General features: G+C 36.3%; 1 protein-coding gene across 2 annotated transcripts; it reads left to right on the top strand.

Moving 5' to 3' along the window:
• The first annotated feature begins 5,360 nt into the window (after window positions 1-5,360).
• On the top strand, window positions 5,361-18,626 carry LOC110942151 (general transcription and DNA repair factor IIH subunit TFB1-1). Of its 2 annotated transcripts, XM_022183880.2 has the most exons (20): window positions 5,361-5,804; window positions 5,904-5,982; window positions 7,168-7,229; window positions 7,326-7,386; window positions 8,268-8,385; window positions 10,565-10,640; window positions 10,844-10,939; window positions 11,285-11,329; window positions 11,487-11,543; window positions 11,635-11,790; window positions 11,868-11,933; window positions 13,243-13,366; window positions 14,709-14,765; window positions 14,851-14,978; window positions 15,049-15,228; window positions 16,731-16,844; window positions 17,347-17,424; window positions 17,494-17,541; window positions 17,670-17,738; window positions 18,324-18,626. In XM_022183880.2, exons 1-20 carry the CDS (start codon window positions 5,724-5,726, stop codon window positions 18,408-18,410), a joined length of 1,782 nt encoding a protein of 593 aa, XP_022039572.1. In that variant the 5' UTR covers window positions 5,361-5,723; the 3' UTR covers window positions 18,411-18,626. The 2 variants fall into 2 exon arrangements, with proteins under 2 accessions (XP_022039572.1, XP_022039574.1); XM_022183882.2 differs by lacking the exons at window positions 5,361-5,804; window positions 5,904-5,982 and having other exon boundaries at window positions 7,182-7,229; window positions 7,321-7,386; window positions 18,324-18,544.
• Window positions 18,627-20,004: the final 1,378 nt, after the last annotated feature.

The following is a 20,004-nucleotide window of genomic DNA, read 5'->3' on the forward strand; positions in this document are numbered from 1 at the left end:
ATCTCTATGGATTTTATTACGAAGTTGCCAAGAACGCCAAGAGGCCATGGCACTATTTGGGTAATAGTGGATCGCTTAACGAAGTCAGCACACTTCCTACCTATCCGAGAGAAGGATAATACGAGCAAACTGGCCGAAATTTACATGAGAGAGATTGTTACACGCCCTCGATTATCTCTGATAGAGACGGAAGGTTCGTGTCAAGGATATGGCAATCCTTCCAGGAAGCTTTTGGCTCAAAGTTGTTCACCCACATACCGACGGTCAAAGCGAGCGGACGATACAGACACTAGAAGATATGCTGAGAGCATGTGTGATGGATTTGGGCGGTAGCTGGGATAAGCATTTGCCTTTGGTTGAGTTCTCATACAACAACAGCTACCACACCAGTATTGGTGCCGCGCCATTCGAAGCTTTATATGGGCGCAAGTGCAGATCACCGCTTTGTTGGGCTGACGCAGGTGATAGACAGTTGGTTGGTCCTGAAATGGTACAGGAAACCACAGATAAGATCACACAGATACGAGACCGCATCAGTGCGGCTCGTGACAGGCAGAAAGCCTACGCGGATCGGAGCAGGAAACCTCTAGAGTTTGAGGTTGGTGAGATGGTTTTGTTGAAGGTATCACCCTGGAAGGGTGTGGCACGCTTTGGGAAACGTGGAAAGTTGAACCCGAGGTATATTGGACCGTTCAAGATCTTGGAGAGAATCGGGTTAGTAGCTTACAAGTTGGATTTACCTGCTGAACTGAATGGTGTTCACGATACATTTCATGTATCCAATCTGAAGAGAAGTCCAACACAAGATACCGTTGTCATTCCTACCGATGAAATTCATGTTGACGACACGCTCCATTTCGTTGAAGAACCTGTTGAGGTCACGGATTGGAAGGTTAACAAGACCCGCCGGAGCAGTGTCAAGCTCGTCAAAGTTCGTTGGAATGCCCGACATGGTCCTGAATTCACCTGGGAGCGTGAGGACCGAATGAAAGAGAAATACCCCCACCTATTTCCTGAGAACCCTGCTTCTACAAGCAGAACTTAAAATTTCGGGACGAAATTTTTCTAACGGGGGGAGAATGTGACAACCCTCACTAAACCAGGTATCCGTATGATTTAATTAATAATTAATTGCTGCTTAATTACTGTGCTAAACTGAAATTTCTGACAAACTGCTACTTGATTTCTAGTACTTGCATATTCCTGCATCATACTTTGATTTCCGTCACTACATTTCTTACAAGTTGAACCTTAGTGACAAACATGATGCACTAAAGCACAGTAGCATTAGAACGGATAACCTATTGAACATGCTGATAAAGCCAGCATCAGGCAGACACTGCCTCTAAGGGCCTGTATGAGCCAGAAATATTTTACTACACCCATAGTGAGTGTAGGGATACAAGAGTTGTAGAATTGCGTCTCTAGGAATAAGATATAATAACTGGATGTGCCTAAAACGTACTCTAAGCACAAGCCACAACACTTTTAATAACATACTAGCTTCTGGCTAACTAATAAAGTGCCAAAACATGAGGAAAATATTCCTGACACTTTGCAGAATGAGTTGTGTCAATAAAAATATTATTTACGACACTTAAAAGCTTACTTAAGCACTTTAACGGATTACTATCCAACCGAACAACCGGACTATACCCGGAACATAAAAATATTGCCAAAAATATTATTGGTCTTTTTCTGAGCCAGTTAGGGTCCCTGATTACCCTAACACCCGCTATAGAACGCATCACACCACTAACCGAGTTAACCCTAAATCTAACTTGGTTTAACATAACTAAACTCTAACCATGTGATTGAAATCGAACTATAAACCCCCCCCCTTGGGCCGATCGGTCACATTGTGACCAAGTGTAGTACCATTTTGATTATAATAATATATGTTGTCTCAAATCTAGAAGACATTTGATCCAAGGGTTAATCACTTTGATTTTGCATATAAGTATTAGCTTAAACACACAAGATCATTCTCATAACTCAACACCACAACTCTCTCTCTTTCCCCTTGCCATAGCTCTCGGCCGAACACCCCACCCCCTACACACCCATTTTCGAGTTTGGTCATCTCCACTCCAACATCATACAAGTGTTCAAGGTCACGTATAAGGAGTCTTGGAGCTAACGGAAGGCAAAGGACCTCGTTATCTTGCTTTTATCCACCACATTTTCGCATAGATTCTTCCCTAGCCTCGAGCTAGAGGTATAACACTTAAAACTCATACTCGGATCATTCCAAGGTGGTTAATAAGATTTGTAACGGTTAAAACTCGGAAACTTGCATTTTGAATCTTTAAAGTTTACTAAAACATGAATATAGTTGGTTAAAAGCTTAATACTTGTGTAAAAGTTGTAGTACTTGAAAGTGGTGATTATTTAGGCCCGATCTACGTTGTGGTAGTTCGGATCATCGTTTAACCCGACTTTGTTAAGATCATAGATCTTGACATAAGATTGTTTCTATCGGTACAAGGGTTAAAAGGTGAAACTCTACCACACGAGAAACATGAACTTGTGTAAAAGTATTATTTACTTGTAAAATAGTATTTAAAACTAGCGGATCTACGTATCTGCAAGTGGTATTTTCGTAGAACCAAGTGTCGAAAAAATCATGTTTTATAAAAGTCGGATGACACACTAACAAATATGATTTTTACAAACCACAAGTGTATAAACACTTGTGAAATGAAAGGTTTCGACAAAATAACAATCTTTGAGAAAGATGACGGGAAGTTGTAAAGGATGATTTATTCTAAAAACGAGGTTTTTACGGGATTAAACTATTTTATACAAAGATCCACCAAATATAACGGGATCTACACTATAGTTTTCGGAAAAACTACAAGTTCATGCGATTATACGATTTACATACTTGTCGACTAGTTTGATGTGTCGGAAATTGATTGATTGATTAAAGAAGTGTTGAAATGATTTTGTAAAAGAAAATGATACGCTTGAAAGCGTGGCCACCTCCAGTTACAGGGGAAACTCTGGCGAAATTTTTCTAAAACCTAACACTTAGAATTATTTACAAGTGTTAGAATTATTTTCGACATGTTTTCAAAATATATTTCGCCACGACTTTATTTACAAATATTCGGAGGTGGGATTTTCACAAAACTAAACGTGATAAATATATATTTGGTAAATATAATTTTTCACAACACTGTTTATGATTATTTTGTGAAAATACACAAATATTATTTTTAGAGTAAAAATAATATTTGCAAACGTTGACAAATCCAAAATAATACAAACGCTTTCACGATAAACATATAAGTTACAACGGTAATTATTATTACCACTTAATCGTTAAAACGTAACTTACGCATTATACGGAAATATTCATGAACGCGTATTTTGTCAACGCATTATTTTGGAAGTATTATGTGAAATGGAAATATAATATTTTTGAGAAAAATATTTATATTTGGAATGAAGATATATTAAGTGAGACTTAATATTATAAATTGAACGCACATGTATTAAATCCCCCATCCTTGGGAAGGAGATTAACTACCAAGTACATGCAAAATATAAACACGAAATAGTTGTCTAACTATTTCCCAAAAACCCAAACTATAAAGCTAAGGCACGGCCATCCGTCTAATAGAATTAGTACATGTAGGTCGTCGCACAGTTGACATTCGGAGTACTTGGTAGAGACGCACTGACTGTGAGTTCATGTCCCCCTTTTTCTCTTAACTGTTTTCAGTTTTCTAAACTGCGGGGGTGAAATACATGTTACTATGATTATGAGTACTTTTTACATGGTATGGTTAGCGTAAGGAGGGTTACTACTTAGATCATGTGAGTGGGTAGGCGGAAACTTGAGGCCATTAATCCTCTTGGTAGGACCGAGGGACAGGAGCGGTATATCTATCTGGGTGTAGCGAGCCCAGCCCCAGGTCCAGCATAACGGACCTCGGGGTGACTTAGTGCCCGACGCATAAATCCGCTAGGTTTGAGTCTTCCTACTTGCACTTCACACATATCAATGGCCTTGCAAACCATTGGTGATCTCTTTTTCCTTATTTGCTACATACCAGGATTTTTGATAAAGACAAAGGTTTATTTACTCACTTACACATGAACTCGCTCAACATTATTGTTGATTTTTCAACTTACATGTATTTCAGGGAATTAAAGATCTGGCACGGTATGGCATGTTTTTCCCGCTGCATTAGTCACCGAGGTCATCCAGGGTTCGGGGAATGTGACTCTTTCCTGGACAAGTCACAGTCCTTGAATCATGTTTATGTTAAGATTGAATTTTTAATGTTTGGTGAACAAGTTTATGGTCGTTAGGGTGTTATCCCGTTAAGACAATGTTATGGTATTTTTATTTTAATGGATGATCTTGCATATTTTTAATTCATATAGCTTGGTTATGATTAAGCTATGGTATTAAGAAGTCACACCAAATTAACCACGCTTCCGCAAAGCCAGGGTGTGACAGGTCATGGGTCGACTGAAGAGACTCATGTGATTAATTGTTTACTATTACACATTGGTTTTTGAACAATTTAATTATGGTTTAATACTTTGCTTCCGCTGAACATAATGATTTTCGTATAAACTTGTTATGGGATTTTATTATTAATTTGTGAACTTTATTTTGAAACGTGTGGGTTCAATGTAATTAGTGGCTCATTGTCAGTACGTCACATGCCTATCAGGGACACTCTCTAGGTGGTATTTTTGGGGGTGTGACAGTGTTCGCGCATGCCCGCACGGACACAGATAAGTTCTTGTTGGTGGGGTTTTTTATAAGGGTACTGGTCACTCGCGGTCATGCTGACGCGAGATCTGGGACCATACCCCTTCAGGTAGCACAACCCGAATTCCATAGCCAAACACGGTACCCAAGTGAATGGCCCCAGTATTAGCAAACTACCTATATAAAACCGAACAAGCGGTAGTACCGTAAATGTGTCGAGCCAGGTTGGGTTCGAGCTTGAGCTCCAATTTAACGAGGTAGCTCAGATCGGCTCGAGCACGAGCTCAAAGCTAAACGAACCAACGAGTCGAGCCATGAGCCAAGTCGAGCTTGGTTCGAGCTCAGCTCAGTTACAAAATTAGCCAGATCGGCTCAAGTCATTGAAAATATATTTATTTAGCTAGTTGTTTTTCGAGCTTTTAGTCGCGAGCTTTTTAAACAGCCTCACAAGGTACCGAGGGTGCCTGGCGTGCCCTAACCGTGTATTTATTCCATATCGGAATATCCCACCCCTTAACAAAAACAAGTGTTTTTACAAGTATAAAAGAACTCTAGGGGTTAAAGTGTTAAACCAAAACTTGACACCACTTGAATTGCATCTAGCATCTCCAAATTCCAATCTCCATCATCTATATATACAAACACTACACACACACACACCGGCGATACAACAAACACCTCCACCCCTACACCGCAGACGCCACACTTTCGACCTAAAATAGACCAATCATTCAAACCCAAGTAACTTGCATCACAAGTCTCCTACAATCCTAAACCCTAGATCGCAGCATTCTATCCTCTACCATCATCATCATCCCTAGATCGTTTCGTTCGATAATCCACTATCCAATTGCGTACATTCACACCTCTAATTTCTCATATTTCATGCTTTAATCGCTATTGTTATTATACATACTGTCAATTAGCTGTTACTGTTCTCCTGTTCGTCCGGAAACCCTAACGAATTCGAGCAATTGTCACCTGGAGCATGACGGATGCGCAGGTGGTTAAGCGTGCGAAGTATAAATCGTCTGTTAAAGACCCTGGCGTACGTGGCATATTGAAAATGGTAAGGTTGATATTCAATGTGATTATTGTTGATTTAGGATTTCGTTGTTTGTTAATTGTTGAATGTTGATTGTTAATTGTTAATTGTGCATTTTGGCAGACGAGAGAGAGGTTTGTTTTTCAGCCTAATGATCCATCATTGTCTGTTAAGCTTAATGTGGAGTTTAGATTAATAAAAGGTTAGTTAAATTATCTCATGAATGTGATCATTACATTACACTACATTACATTTATTGATGCATTTTATTGTGGTTGAATAAAGATGTTGAGTGTATTATATTTAGGGCTGTTCATGAGCCGAGCCGAGCCGAGCTAGGGCAAGCTCGGGCTCGGCTCGATTATAAACCGAGCTGGCTCGGCTCGGATTTGAAACCGAGCTGAAAATCTAAGCTCGGGCTCGGCTTGGTTTTAAGCCGAGCTGGCTCGGCTCGGCTTGGTTTGGCTCGATTTAAAAATAAAAATTAATACATAGCTCTCAAAACTCAGTATTCTAAAATATTATTCAATACTTCAAAAGAACATATTCAAAATAAGTTCAACCTAATCAAGGTTTAAAAGAACGGAAACGAGTTTCGAAGCGTTTTCCCTTCGCCTCACGAGGCGTAAGGCCGAGGCGGTATTAATAAATAAATATAAAAATTATATATATTATAAAAATAATAATACTAACTAATTTCATCATCAGATTCATCAAAATCATCAAAAACACACTTAAAAAAGATATGAAATGCTTGAAATTGACATAAAAGGTCAAAAACATCAAAAACAACTATCAAAATCCCCTGAGGCGCACCTGAGGCGCAGCTTTCTTAGTGCCTCAGCCCCTCTGAGGCGCATATACAATAAAAACACCATGAGGCGCGCCTCAGACTCGTTTTTTGGCCGTTTCGCCTCGAGGCGCGCCTTGAGGCGCACGCCTCAAACGTTTTTTAAAACCATGAACCTAATACATTACTCAGGTTCAACAACGCAAAATAAGTTTTATATTTCAAGTAAATACAATATTTGTTCATTAGCACGGCAATTAAACTTTAAATATGTCATAGATATCAAACTACAAGCCTAAATACATGTAAATAATAATCACTTTTTTGTATACATTATATGTATATAAAAATAAAATATATTATAAGTAAAATAATTCGAGCTAAGCCGAGCCGAGCTACCAAGCGAGCCAAACCGAGCCAATTTGGCTCGTCACGAGCCGGGCCGAGCTAGGCTCACTTTCTAACCGAGCGGGCTCGGCTCACTTTCAAACCGAGCCATATCGAGCGAGCTTTTTCCGAGCTAAATCCGAGCGAGCTCCAAGCCTCGAGATTTATGGACAACCCTAATTATATTTGTTTTTTTGTTTTGTTTTTAAGGACATAAATCGAGCAAGGAGGGTGCGAACAGACCTGCTTTACTTAATCTTACTCAAGATCAGGTTATTTGTGTTTTATTTACAGTTTATTTTGTAATTTGTGTGTCTGGCCATTAATTGAATGCTTTGAATCTAAATATGACTTTTCAATGAGCTCAGGGTAATTATATATTCGAGTTCGAGAATTTCTCAGATAGGGAGATTTGCAGGGACTTTGTAGGTGAGGTGTTTTGGACTTTTGGTGTTGTTTTCATCGGAATCTTTTTTTATCTTGATTTTGTTTTGGTTTATGATGTACACGTTACTCGATGTGTTTAGATACCAGGACCGAATGCTTATTTCTTGTCATACTGCATAAACAAACTTTGTAGTTGTCAATATAAATGTATAAAACTATGGTTTAGTATAACAATTTTGATCCAGATATTAGGTGACATGCTGATGAACTTTAGATAGTTGATCATATGTCTACTATAGCTTTGCACTTTCTTACATTGTAAATGCCTCACTAGTGCAGAATCTTTGATGAAATAATTCCAAACTCCAAAGGACATTTATTTAAACCTTAGACGTTTGAAAAATGGATGTGATTGGGATGGGAAAAGAACAGTTGAACCAGAATGCTTGCAGTCTCCTTCTTTATCTTGATGCATTTTATTTTAGAAACACGTCTTTGCATATCTCACTCTACATGCTAACTTGGTACGTGTTAATGTAAGATTATTACTTATATAGTATGAATCAGTGCTTGGCATATGTCCTTCTTTGCTATTTATGTGTGAACTGTTCTCTCTTTCTCCCTCTCTCTCTCTCTATATATATATATATATATAGAGAAAGTATAATGTACTTCAAGGCTTAACCTACATTAACATACATGACAAAAAATATAACGTGCGTTATTATCATAGAACATGCGTGATTATGTGGTCCCATGTGGTCCCATGCGTGATTATGTGGTCCCATGCGTGATTATACCCCTCATCCAACGGTTACCATTGTCTCCTACGTGATGTATGATAAGGCTTTTTGTATGTTAACCTTACTCTATATATATATATATATATATATATAATTGGTTGTATCATGATTGCTTAACAGCCAAAGCTATCGCTGGAGAAGTTGGGGGACCCACGTCCGAAAAGTCTGTTCCACATAAAGATGAACAGCTTAGCTCCGCAGAAATGGAACGTCGAATTAAGCTATTGCAGGAGGACAGGTAGGGTTTGCATTTCAATATTTGTTTCATTTTGAAAAGAAAATTTACATAGTAAGTTTCTTTTGTGACCAATTACTTTAAGTTGGCATATAAATACTTAAAAATATGACAAATACATACATATATATATATATATATGTTGTTTCATCCTTTAACTGCTACCCTTAACTGCGTCATAGTTATCGATAGCGAAGATAGCATTCCCTGTCGCGCGCTTCGTAGCGAATCGACTATATCTTGCAATATGTTACTTAGCGACTCCATAGCGTGAATATAGCGGGATTCCGACGACGATTTACGGCTCCGCCGCTCCGGTGCTGTAATTTCTGCCGGAAAACAGGAAGAAGAAGAGAAGAAGAAAAGCGGCTGCATGTTTTGTGTTTTAGCTTTTTAGGGTTAAATAACTTTGTGGATTTTAACCTTTAACCCCTCTATCTTTTCACTAGTTAACACATAGTCCCTAAAACTTGTAAAAATTTACATAAAACTAAAAGTGTAAAATTAGTTTGTGTATTTTAACATTTAACCTCCTTTATTTTCACTAGTTTACCTTTGGTCCTTAAACTTTAAATATTATACATAAAAGTTCAAAATTAACATTATATATATATATATAGGGTGGAGTTATTGTAAAAAAGACCAAAAGTGTGAGAAATGTAAGAAAGAATCTCAACCATTAGATCTAAATTAATTGAAAAGGGTAAGATTGTAAATGCATTAACAAATTCAAATATGGTAATCCTTGATTTAAGGATTTGGAGAGAGAAAATCCTTGATTTAAGGAATATAACTGTCCATAACATCATTCATTTTAATTTTTTTTGCATCATTCACAGAATCAGAGCCATGTTCATGACATGGTGTTTTAAAAAAATTCATAGTTCAATTCATGGTGTTTTTACGAAAATAATATAACACCATTTAGTAAACAAAAATATAACACCATTCAGTACACAAAATAACACCATTCAGTACAAGATATAACACCATTCAGTAAACACAAAATAACACCATTCAGAAACAAAATAACACCATTCAGAAACAAAATAACACCATTCAGAAACAAAAAAAAACCATCCAGTAAACAAAAAATAACATCATTCAATAAACAATATAACACCATTCAGTCAATAATATAACACCATTCAGTACAAGAATATAACACCATTCAGTAAATAAATATAACACCATTCAGAAAAAGAAAATAACACCATTCAAAAACAAAATAACACCATTCAGAAACAAAATAACACCATTCAGAAAAGAAAATAACACCATTCAGAAAAGAAAATAAACACCATGACTGAAAGAAATATAACACCTCTGTATCATCTTCTCCACTTCCGGCACCGTTCGATGTAGAGAGAGAGATCGCACGACCACCACCACTGCCATCCATCATCTCCGACATTCTCCGGCCGTCGTTCATCACATTCACCGTCAACCTCCATCTCCGGTTGTCGTCGTAATCAACACCAGAGACAGACCAGACATACAAATATAACAGATAATCATCGCCGGACAGACCACCGCCGCTGCCGCTTGATTGACCGGATACAGACCACCGCCGCTGCCGCTTGATTGACCGGAGACAGACCAGACATACAAATAAAACATATAATCTTCCGATTGATTGAACATGGAAGAAGAAAAGAGAGAGAGAAATTGTGATCGTGTGTATGAGAGAGAGAACGAAATTGCAGGGATTTGATTTACAAATGAAGATAAAAAGACACAATTGCCCCTATAAATTTCAATTCAGTCCAAATTAACAAAAATATTTGCAATTTGGTCCCTATTGATCTCAACCATTAGATCAAAAGATCTAATGGTTGAGATTCTTTCTTACCTTTCTCACACTTTGGGCCTTTTTTACAGGATCCTTTACCTATATATGTATATAAAAGTTATAAATAGCTATTTTTTATTTCTTAAATTTTTAACTACCTCGTCGCTAAACACGAAATAGCGGGCACTATTTCGTCGCTATCGCTACGTAGCATATAGGTAGGTACCTTGTCGCTATTCGCTATCGATAACTATGAACTGCGTTGATGTGATAAAGACACGAAGCACGTTAAATTGATACTATTTCTTTACTTATGTGTATGGTTGGTAGTTTCTTTGTGATTTATGCCACCAACAGACCAACAGTTATGTAGCTAAACTGTTCTTGTAGTGAGTTGCAGAAGCTTCATAAGCAATTTGTGATTGGAGGTGTGCTGTCAGAAACTGAATTTTGGGCGACAAGAAAGGTTAGTGCCAGTATAGTATGTGCATGGATGATTTTGAGACTGCATGTATTATGACTATTATCATGTATATATTGATTATATGTGTGTCAGTGTGTGTATGTAGTATTGTGTTAAGCTTGTACTGTTTCTGTTTTTCTGTTGGTAATTTTGTTTTACTGTTGTAAAACATGTAACATAAATTTTACGTTTATAATCAATCGCAGAAGTTGCTAGATGTGAATGCTAGCAGAAAAGCAAAACAACGGGTTGGGCTGAAAAGTGAGATGATTTTCAATGTCAAACCTTCATCTGATGGCCAGGTATCACTCAACTAACTCTCTCTCTCTCTCTCTATATATATATATATATATATATATGGTGTGTATATATATTATATTATATGTATATTTGTTTGTGGCTCACATTAAGTATATATTTAATACATACAATTTCCTTAATCATTTTGTTCAATGATTTAGAATATTTTTGTAATCATAAATGATAAATTACATGTTAATCATTATAAAGTTTTATAAAGAATGGACAAAAAAATGTGTGGGTCAACACAATATGCTCGATCCGCCCATCTTGCACCTCTAATTATTCTTGAAGTTTTCTACTTGTAGTGATATTAATGCTGGCCTTTTCAATTCTTTTGGTTTCAGTCTAACAGAGTTACTTTTAACTTGACGCCAGAGATGATTCACCAGGTATATTCATCATAATTTCAAAATATATTTTGTGGAAACTTAGATGAAGTATAGTTTTTGTTTTTGGATTATGCCAATGGGAAATGATATGTGCTGCTGTTTTAATCTCACAGCTTAATACGTTGAAACTTTTTTTTTTTTTTTTTTTTTTTTGTAGATTTTTGCTGAAAAACCAGCAGTGCGGCAGGCATATATAAATTTTGTACCTAACAAGGTAAGTAGTAAACTTAATTGTGTTTCCTGCTATTATGTGTGTATATATGTATCGTATCCTTCCTCCACATCATTTTTTGCTTTAACTACAGATGACAGAAAAGGACTTTTGGACTAAGTACTGGAGAGCACAATACCTTCACAGTACAAAGAATATTGTTGCCGCTGCTGCAGAGGCTGCTGAAGATGAGGAGCTAGCAGTTTTTTTAAGACAAGATGCCATTTTGGCTAGTGAAACTCGCCAGAAGGTGCTCTAATTTTTTAAAAAAACAAGAAAAACCACAATGATAACTCGCTTCACTTTTTTGATATTTTCTGGTTACAGATTAGGAAGGTTGACCCCACTTTGGATATGGAGGCTGATGAAGGGGATGATTACACACATATTCCGGTAACTTGGATATTTATTGTGTGTTTGGGCTTATTAGGGGGATCGGGGCACCTTCGGTGACCCCTTGCGGGAAGCTGCTTGCCGATTAGGGGGGGGGGGGGGTGCCGCCATCAAGGCGGTGAGGTAGGAGAGAGGGAGGAAATCGGTGGGAAGTCACCGAAGAGAGAGGGAGGAGAGAGGGAGGAGTGGACCAATGAAAAATTTCTTTTTTTTTTTTAATAAAAACCAAGTCACCTAAGAGGGGAGTGCCGCCATCAATTTAGGGTGTTAGGGGAGTTTAAGAGGGGAGTTGACGTGGCACACGAGGATTGGTTATGCGTAAGAGAGGGGACTCCCCTCTTAGGGGAGTGCCCCTTACACCCTTAAGGGATTGGCCTATTGCTACATGAAATAATATGTTTGTTATCTCTGTTTGTTATATATGATAGTAGTTTTATACAATCTTGGTTTGTTGGCCAATATGCATACATCTAAGTTCGAGCCTGCAATTTCTACTCATTTACTTATGAATAGGTCTTGTTGGGTTTTGTTTGATGATGGTCAAACCCGTACAGAAATTACCCGCTCGACCTGTTACCCAAATACATATTAATAGGTATGCTTGTGGTTAGCAAGTGAAAATTTACTTGTAGATTGTAATGCGTGGTCGCTAATGGGTCAAACAAAACAGACGGGCTTAAAAGGGGTGGGACTAACGGGACCGCAAGTATACTTTGTGTTTGATATCGAGCGACAGAAAAATTAAAAAAAAAAAACATCGGAGGTTTTTTTGAGAGCAACCCTTGCTTCGACTCTGATCTGATCGAGTACACAACGGTCTTCCATGATCATCACTTGTTTTTCCCCATTCTTAAATTCTTTTTTTCATATGCTTTGAGTCTGCTTATAGCTTCTTCAAAGGGCATGTTCTCTAAATCTGTAACGTGCTCAATAGAGGCAACAATAGGTAAAACAAAGTTCAGGAGCAGATCCAAGATATTTTCTAACAAGTTTGGTGTCTTCAAACGCAGCCCCAAGGCTGTTTGCGCTCGAGACCAGACCGATTAAGCGTCCAGCAAAGTCTTCGATAGCTTCTCCATCTTTCATCTTCATATCTTCGAATTCTGATTGTAAAGTTTGAAGGCGTGTGGCTTGCCTGTCGAGCTTGTTCAACACCCATGTAACGTGCTTTGAGTGCGTACCAGATCTTTGACCTGTTACCCAAAACACCAACACTAACCGTCATGCTTTTTGGATTGTTTAGTGATATTGAACTCTGTTTAATTGCTTAAACTTTGGTCAACGGGTCAATGTTTACATGTAACTGTAGGGTCATGGGCTAGCTAATGAAGATATCAAGGATGAACTAGAAGCACAATATGAGCCATACAAAAGATCTTTCCTGCAAGATATCAATCGACATGCTGCAGTTGTTCTTGAAGGAAGAACTATAGGTAATGACTAATAACCTATATAAAATTCTAATTTGATCATTGATACCATAGGTATTTCTGAAATTTTGGCGCTAAAAGGTCTTTAATTTATGTCAGCTGTTATGTTGGTAACTTTGACCATGCTGACTTTTTTTTTTTTTTTGAAAATTTGAGCATTTTGTGAGTGAAAACAAGTGTTATCCAGAATATATATCTGACCAAAGTTGGTTACATTATGCAATGTGCCTCAAAATGTTGGTTATTGATTCTTTATGAGCTTTTAAGCTCTGCATACTGTTTTGGTTTTAAATTTAGGGACAGTTTCAAATTTGTCCTTCTAAAAGTTCAAAATATATATCCTTCTAAATTTCATAAAATCATATATGCCCTTTTAAAAACTAAAATAGCATATCTACCCATCCCATAGTAAGTTTCAGTGATAATGTTTTTCTATTCGTTTATTCAGAGAAGCAGGCTGTTACAAGTAATTGAGTTCATTTTATTTACTATGGAATGAGTAAATATGATATTTAAGAGTGCTTTGATAGGATAATATGATATATTGGAATTAGAAGGATTACACACACAGTCACACACACACACATATATATATAGGGGAGGATATATATTAAACTCTATATTTGAGAGTAAGCCCACTAAACCCTAGCGTGACAAACCCTTTTTTTATAAAAAAAATTAGGGCACATATTTTCAAGCGTTTTTTTTTTTTTTTTTTTTTTTTTTATAAAAAATCCAAAAACAGCCTAGTGTTTTTTTTTACAAAAAAATGAAGTTTTTGTTAAAAAAAGTTAAGAGTAAACTTCCGTTTTGCTCCCTGTGGTTTGGTCACTTTAACGGTTTTGCTCCAAACCTTTAAAGATAGCCATTTTACTCCCTGATGTTTCGGTTTTTTGGCCAGTTTGCTCCCCGCCTCTAACTCCATCCAAATTGTTTGTTTTTCCATTTTGCTCCCCGCAGGGAGCAAACTGGCAACAAAACCAAAACATCAGGGAATAAAATGGCTATTTTTAAAGGTTTGGGGCAAAACCGTTAAAGTGACCAAACCACAGGGAGCAAAACAGAAGTTTACTCAAAAGTTAATTAAACATTTGAACGTAACATGTGTAACATCATATGTTAGATCGGATGTAACATATGTTACGTAGGTGTTCAAGCATGTGTTACATATGTTACATAGGGTTTAGTCTCTAAGATAGAGTTTAAACTATACACTTCTATATATATGTATGTATGTGTATTAAAAGAAAGTGTGTGTGTATACACATGAAATTAGTTCTTCGATATATTTGTTTTATTACTACTTAGTGAGATAATAACCTATTGTCTGTTGATCTGATTGTAGACGTGGAGACAGGAGATACAAGAACTGTAGCTGAAGCACTAGCTAGTTCAAAACGTGGTGAGTACATTTCGCGTCTTATATACCATTATATCTATTTATTTATTTTTTGATAAATTTTCTTTCTAAACATGGCGAGAAACAGTTGAGTTAGCAAAAGAAGCTTCCGATGGCAATTCACATCAAGACCGGATAGATAGGATGATTCGCATGGCCGAGATTGAGGACCTGCAGGCACCACGTGACCCCCCGGTTGCACCCCTTTGTATAAAGGTTTGACTTTGAACATATTAATCATTTTTAGAAAAAGTTATATGTTTCTTATGAGTTAGTTTTTAAACAGGATCCACGAGACTACTTTGATTCTCAACAAGTAAATGCAATGAATCAGTTATCTGGATTAAGACAGATGAAATCTAGGTTGAGCGCTTCTGAAGCTTATGGTTCTTTAAGGGCTCATATCTCTGAAATCGGAACCGCAGGCTTCAGTGATCCCATAGTTAGACCTGAAGTGGCTTTCCAGGTAATTGCAAGTTTTATTACCGTTATTATATTTATTTATTTATTTATTATTCTATTTCAAGTGGTCTTTAGATGTGTGTTTGGATGTGCTTTTGCGATAGAAGTTGTTATGATCAGATAATCAGTTGAGTGTTTGGTAATTCTAATTATTATCAAGTAAATTAAGCTAAAAGGAAATTTGTTTATGTGATCAAAGTATACATTTAAAAGATACCAATTTATTATTATTAACTACTGTGCCGTTAATGCGGTAAAAAATCGGATATCAGTCAAGGACCCATATATGAGATATAGGTTATCACGGTGGGATATCAGTAATTTTAATATCATGCAGAATTTATATATATGGCAATTTAACACTAACAATTCAGTATACTCTCCTACCATTAACAAATTAACCTATTGCAACTTGCAAAACACTAACAATTGTAGCAAGTAGGAACTGATTAAGACTTAAAACACTAACAATTAACAATTAAGACTTAAAATACTAATAGCAGCAATAAGAAGAAAGACACATGGTAGAACAAAGAAATGTACTGATATCTATCGGTCAATATTGCCGATAATAATATCGGTACCGATAAGCGATATATCGGTGATATCATATCACCGATATTAACTGCATAGATTAACTGCAATAATTAGTTTTTACATTGTTTGGCTATCAAGTAGAGAGTAACTATAATCCGAAATATTAATGCACGTTTCTTTATTTGAAATCTTAACCACTGGAAACATAGATGAAAAGCACAAGTATGAAAAAGAAAAGACTGGTAAATAAGTTCGGGAAATTGGCCTGTAATAATCCTACCTAGACCTTATTGGTCATTAATAATCCCACCTCAGAATATTCCCCCCACCAGTCCCACCTTTCACCTATTTTTCCTACAATGGTCCCATTTTAAAAAAACTTAACGGAGTTAAGCTTTTTTTCCAAATTATAAACAGATTTTTTAGGGCTTTTGATTAGAACGACGATACGAGTCCATTGATGTAAAACTTGTCTCGAAACGGTGCTCCAAACGATGAAAACGGCGCTTCAATTCGGGTGTTTAAATTTCCAGTTAACCAAAATCAAGTCACTTGGAGCACCATTTCGAAGTAAGTTTTACATCAATGAACTCGTATCATCGTTCTGATCAGAAGCCCTAAAAATATGTTTGTAATTTGGAAAAAAGCTTAACTCCGTTAAGTTTTTTTAACGGGTGACCAATGGACCATTGTAGGAAAAATAGGTGAAAGGTGGGATTGGTGGGGGGAATATTCTGAGGTGGGATTATTAGTGGCCAATAAGGTCTAGGTGAGATTATTACAGGCCAATTCCCCAATAAGTTCTTACATGTTCCCCTTAAATGATCATTTTTGTTGCAGTTGGCATGGAGCTGATTATTTGACCCCTATCATAATCATAGTCACTTTATCCAAACACTAAAAACGGAATATTACAACTTAAAGTCACAATAATCAGATAAAGTATAACTGCTTTTTCCCGTTATCTAGGTCTTCAACAGTTTGACCCAGAATATATCAAGCTCCAAATACCAACTCGGTAAAAACCCACATGAGAGCATATTTGATACATTGCCAAGTTTCACAAAAGAAGAGCTTTTGCTTGTAAGTTTTTTAGTCTTTGTAAAGACGGTTGATTGTTTTCTCATCTTTCTCGTCAAATCTATTCATTTATTTAAGGAAAATTTACAAGTTTTGTCCTTTATCTTTATACCACTTTTCAGGCGGTGTCCTTTTTAACGAATGTTGACAGGCGGCGTCCTTTACTAGGTATTTTGTTGCAAGTTTAGTCCTTTACACCCAACCCAGTTAAAAAACCCTGTTAATTGTTGGGTGTAAAGGACTAAACTTGCAACAAAATATCTAGGTAAAGGACTAAACTTGCAACAAAATACCTAGTAAAGGACACCGCCTGTCAACAATTAACAGAGTTTTTTAACTGGGTTGGGTGTAAAGGACTAAACTTGCAACAAAATAGCTAGTAAAGGACACCGCCTGTCAACATTCGTTAAAAAGGGCACCGCCTGAAAAGTGGTATAAAGATAAAGGACAAAACTTGTAATTTTTCCTTTATTTAATATAATTGAACTTTTTTATTATCTTTCAGCATTGGACGTCTATTCAGGAGTTACTAAAACATTTTTGGTCCTCGTATCCTATTACAACATCATATCTTTACACAAAGGTAATTTCAGCTTTTTTATAAGGTTTCCACAAAAATATTATGATAAATCACCTATATATTTATCTATAGGTGAGTCGGCTGAGGGATGCCATGTCACAAATCTACCCAAAGCTACAGGTATTTTTTAGTATTGCTTATGGTATCAGCATTCAGTTCAAATGTCGTTTTTTCCATAATGATTTTATTACTTTTTAGAAGAGTTGTTTTTGTATGTTGTTAAATTTGACATTCAGTACAAATTGCAGGAGATTAAAGAATCCGTTCAGTCAGATTCCCGACATCAAGTTTCCCTCCTTGTTCAACCAATGTTGCAGGTTAATTTACCATTTTACCCTCTTCATCTTAAAATTTATACAAAGGGTTATTTGCCCGGATGGTCCCTGTGGTTTCACGTTTTTTCACGTTTAGTCCCCAACTTTTCCCTAAGGTTTGTCATTTTGTTACTTGCATAGTCCCCTGAGTAGATGTCAGTTAATTTGGAAATAGCAGGTATGCTCCCTATGGTTTGTCATTTTGTTACTCGGATAGTCCCCTGAGTAAATGTCAGGGGACTATCCGAGTAACAAAATGACAAACCATAGGGAGCATACCTGCTATTTCCAAAAGGTGGGGACTAAACGTGAAAAAACGTGAAACCACAGGGACCATCCGGGCAATTAACTCTTAAACAAATGAATATTTACTTTTTTGGTCATTATTAATCGTTGATAAACATTAATAGCATTATATACCTGTTATAACAGATCAATTGCATCTTATAGTAACGAAATAAAAGTTTGTCACATGGTAAATAAGTAATTCGTTACACAATGAAAAAACGCTGAAAGCTCATTACTTATTGGTTCTTTCTACACTACAAATATCTTAAAACATGTCATAATGCAATTTATTTGTTGCAGGCACTAGACGCTGCTTTTGCTCATTATGAACTAGACCAACAGAAGAGATCTGCAAAAAGTGGCGAGAAACCGAATGGGTATGGTTAACAATGTTTATTTATATCACTGTTTTATCGCTTTTAACCAATCTTGATTGGTTATTACATACAATTAAATCAAATGTACATTGAACAAAATTTTGCTGCGAGTCACCTTTCGGTCTAAAAGACCTGTTTTCACTATTTGGGTGCATAGGTTGTTAATGTTATTCCATCTGTAATCACGACAAGGTATAAATTATTATAAAATAACTTTTTTTTTTAACTAATATGGTTTAAATTTACTTTTTCTTTTTGTACTTGTGTTCATCTTTGTCTGTGTTTCCATAACATTTGTAATGATGTAAAAAGTTGTGTGGTATATGGCTACTTAGGTATGCTTAAATTTACTTTTCGTTTTAATTATTGTACGTTTCGCTTATGGAAAACGGGTTACCATCATTTTTGTGATTAATACTTCAATTCCTGATACGCGGAGAAGACAAGGGGTCAATACTTCAATTCTTGATACATGGTAGATTATGATTAATTTGGTGTAATTTAGGAGTAGAAGTAGAGTAACATTGACCGTTCGAAAAAGAAGAAAAAATAGAGGTAAGAGATTGTGGTATGGTTACTTAGGTATGCTTAATAATAAAAAATATATGTGTTTTTTATATTTAATATCTATTAATAACACCTAGCAAAATAGTGAAAATGATGTTGGCTCTTTTCACATTTTTGTTTATTTTTTAATCATTTTATTTTTATTTGAATTCATCATCATCATCATACTCAGTTAATCCCACCAATAGCAAAGCAAATGTATGGTCTAAGGAGGGTAAGATGTAGACAGCCTTACCTTCACCCCGTATGAATAGAGAGACTGCTTCTATGAGACCTCAAGCTCAATAGTAGTTTTGCATCGAGCCTTGGACATGAGACACATAACACTCAGCAATCGGGACAAAGACTGATTAGTTCACGTACTCTCTTGTCTTTCAGCCATCAACGCCACCACATGATGCATGATTAACCGTCCTCAGCTTTTAACGTTATTTTCACGAAATTAGTAAAATAACGTTAAAATTAGTGCGCTTTCACTTTTGCCCCCCGATGGCCCACACATATATACATTATATACGCATGCCACAAGCATGGCGTAAATTTTATGTATAATTTCATATAATTTATGAGCCAGGTGGGTCTTTTACTTCTCTTATGAATATTGTTTATAATTATTATAGCTAGATCATTGATGCATAGATATCACAGATAAAGGACTATATTTGCTATTTTTTTTCTGATGATATGTGATTATTGATTAGCCTTAATCTTTATATGACTAAATCTCCAAGTAGCTACCGTTCGGTTATCGTGCAATAGCTAATTACTTGATTCTAAGTATTTTGTATCATTTAATTACTTTCAATTGCAATGGCAAACAATGCCTTGTATGTGAAGCTAAATTAAGGGTGTTTGGTCATGTGACACCAATTTTGATTGCTAAACATAAAGGGTTGGTTATTGTCACACATCAATGAAAATGGGCACCCGTCAATCGTTAGCACGTTTGTTATTAACATGTGGTCGTTTTATCACAAATTATGTGATGGTTGTTTTTAAGGATTTGGTAATAGCTATACGTGTTTGGCTACTTAAAA

Source organism: Helianthus annuus, chromosome 5 (genome assembly GCF_002127325.2).
Source record: "Helianthus annuus cultivar XRQ/B chromosome 5, HanXRQr2.0-SUNRISE, whole genome shotgun sequence".
NCBI lineage: Eukaryota > Viridiplantae > Streptophyta > Magnoliopsida > Asterales > Asteraceae > Helianthus > Helianthus annuus.

What these genes read in the sequence shown, in the direction of transcription:
- LOC110942151 (XM_022183880.2), top strand. Translation starts at nt 5,724, where the DNA reads ATGACGGATGCGCAGGTGGTTAAGCGTGCGAAGTATAAATCGTCTGTT. An exon ending in TACGTGGCATATTGAAAATG is followed by an intron (nt 5,805 to 5,903) that starts GTAAGGTTGATA and finishes GCATTTTGGCAG; the next exon opens with ACGAGAGAGAGGTTTGTTTT. An exon ending in AAGCTATTGCAGGAGGACAG is followed by an intron (nt 8,386 to 10,564) that starts GTAGGGTTTGCA and finishes CTGTTCTTGTAG; the next exon opens with TGAGTTGCAGAAGCTTCATA.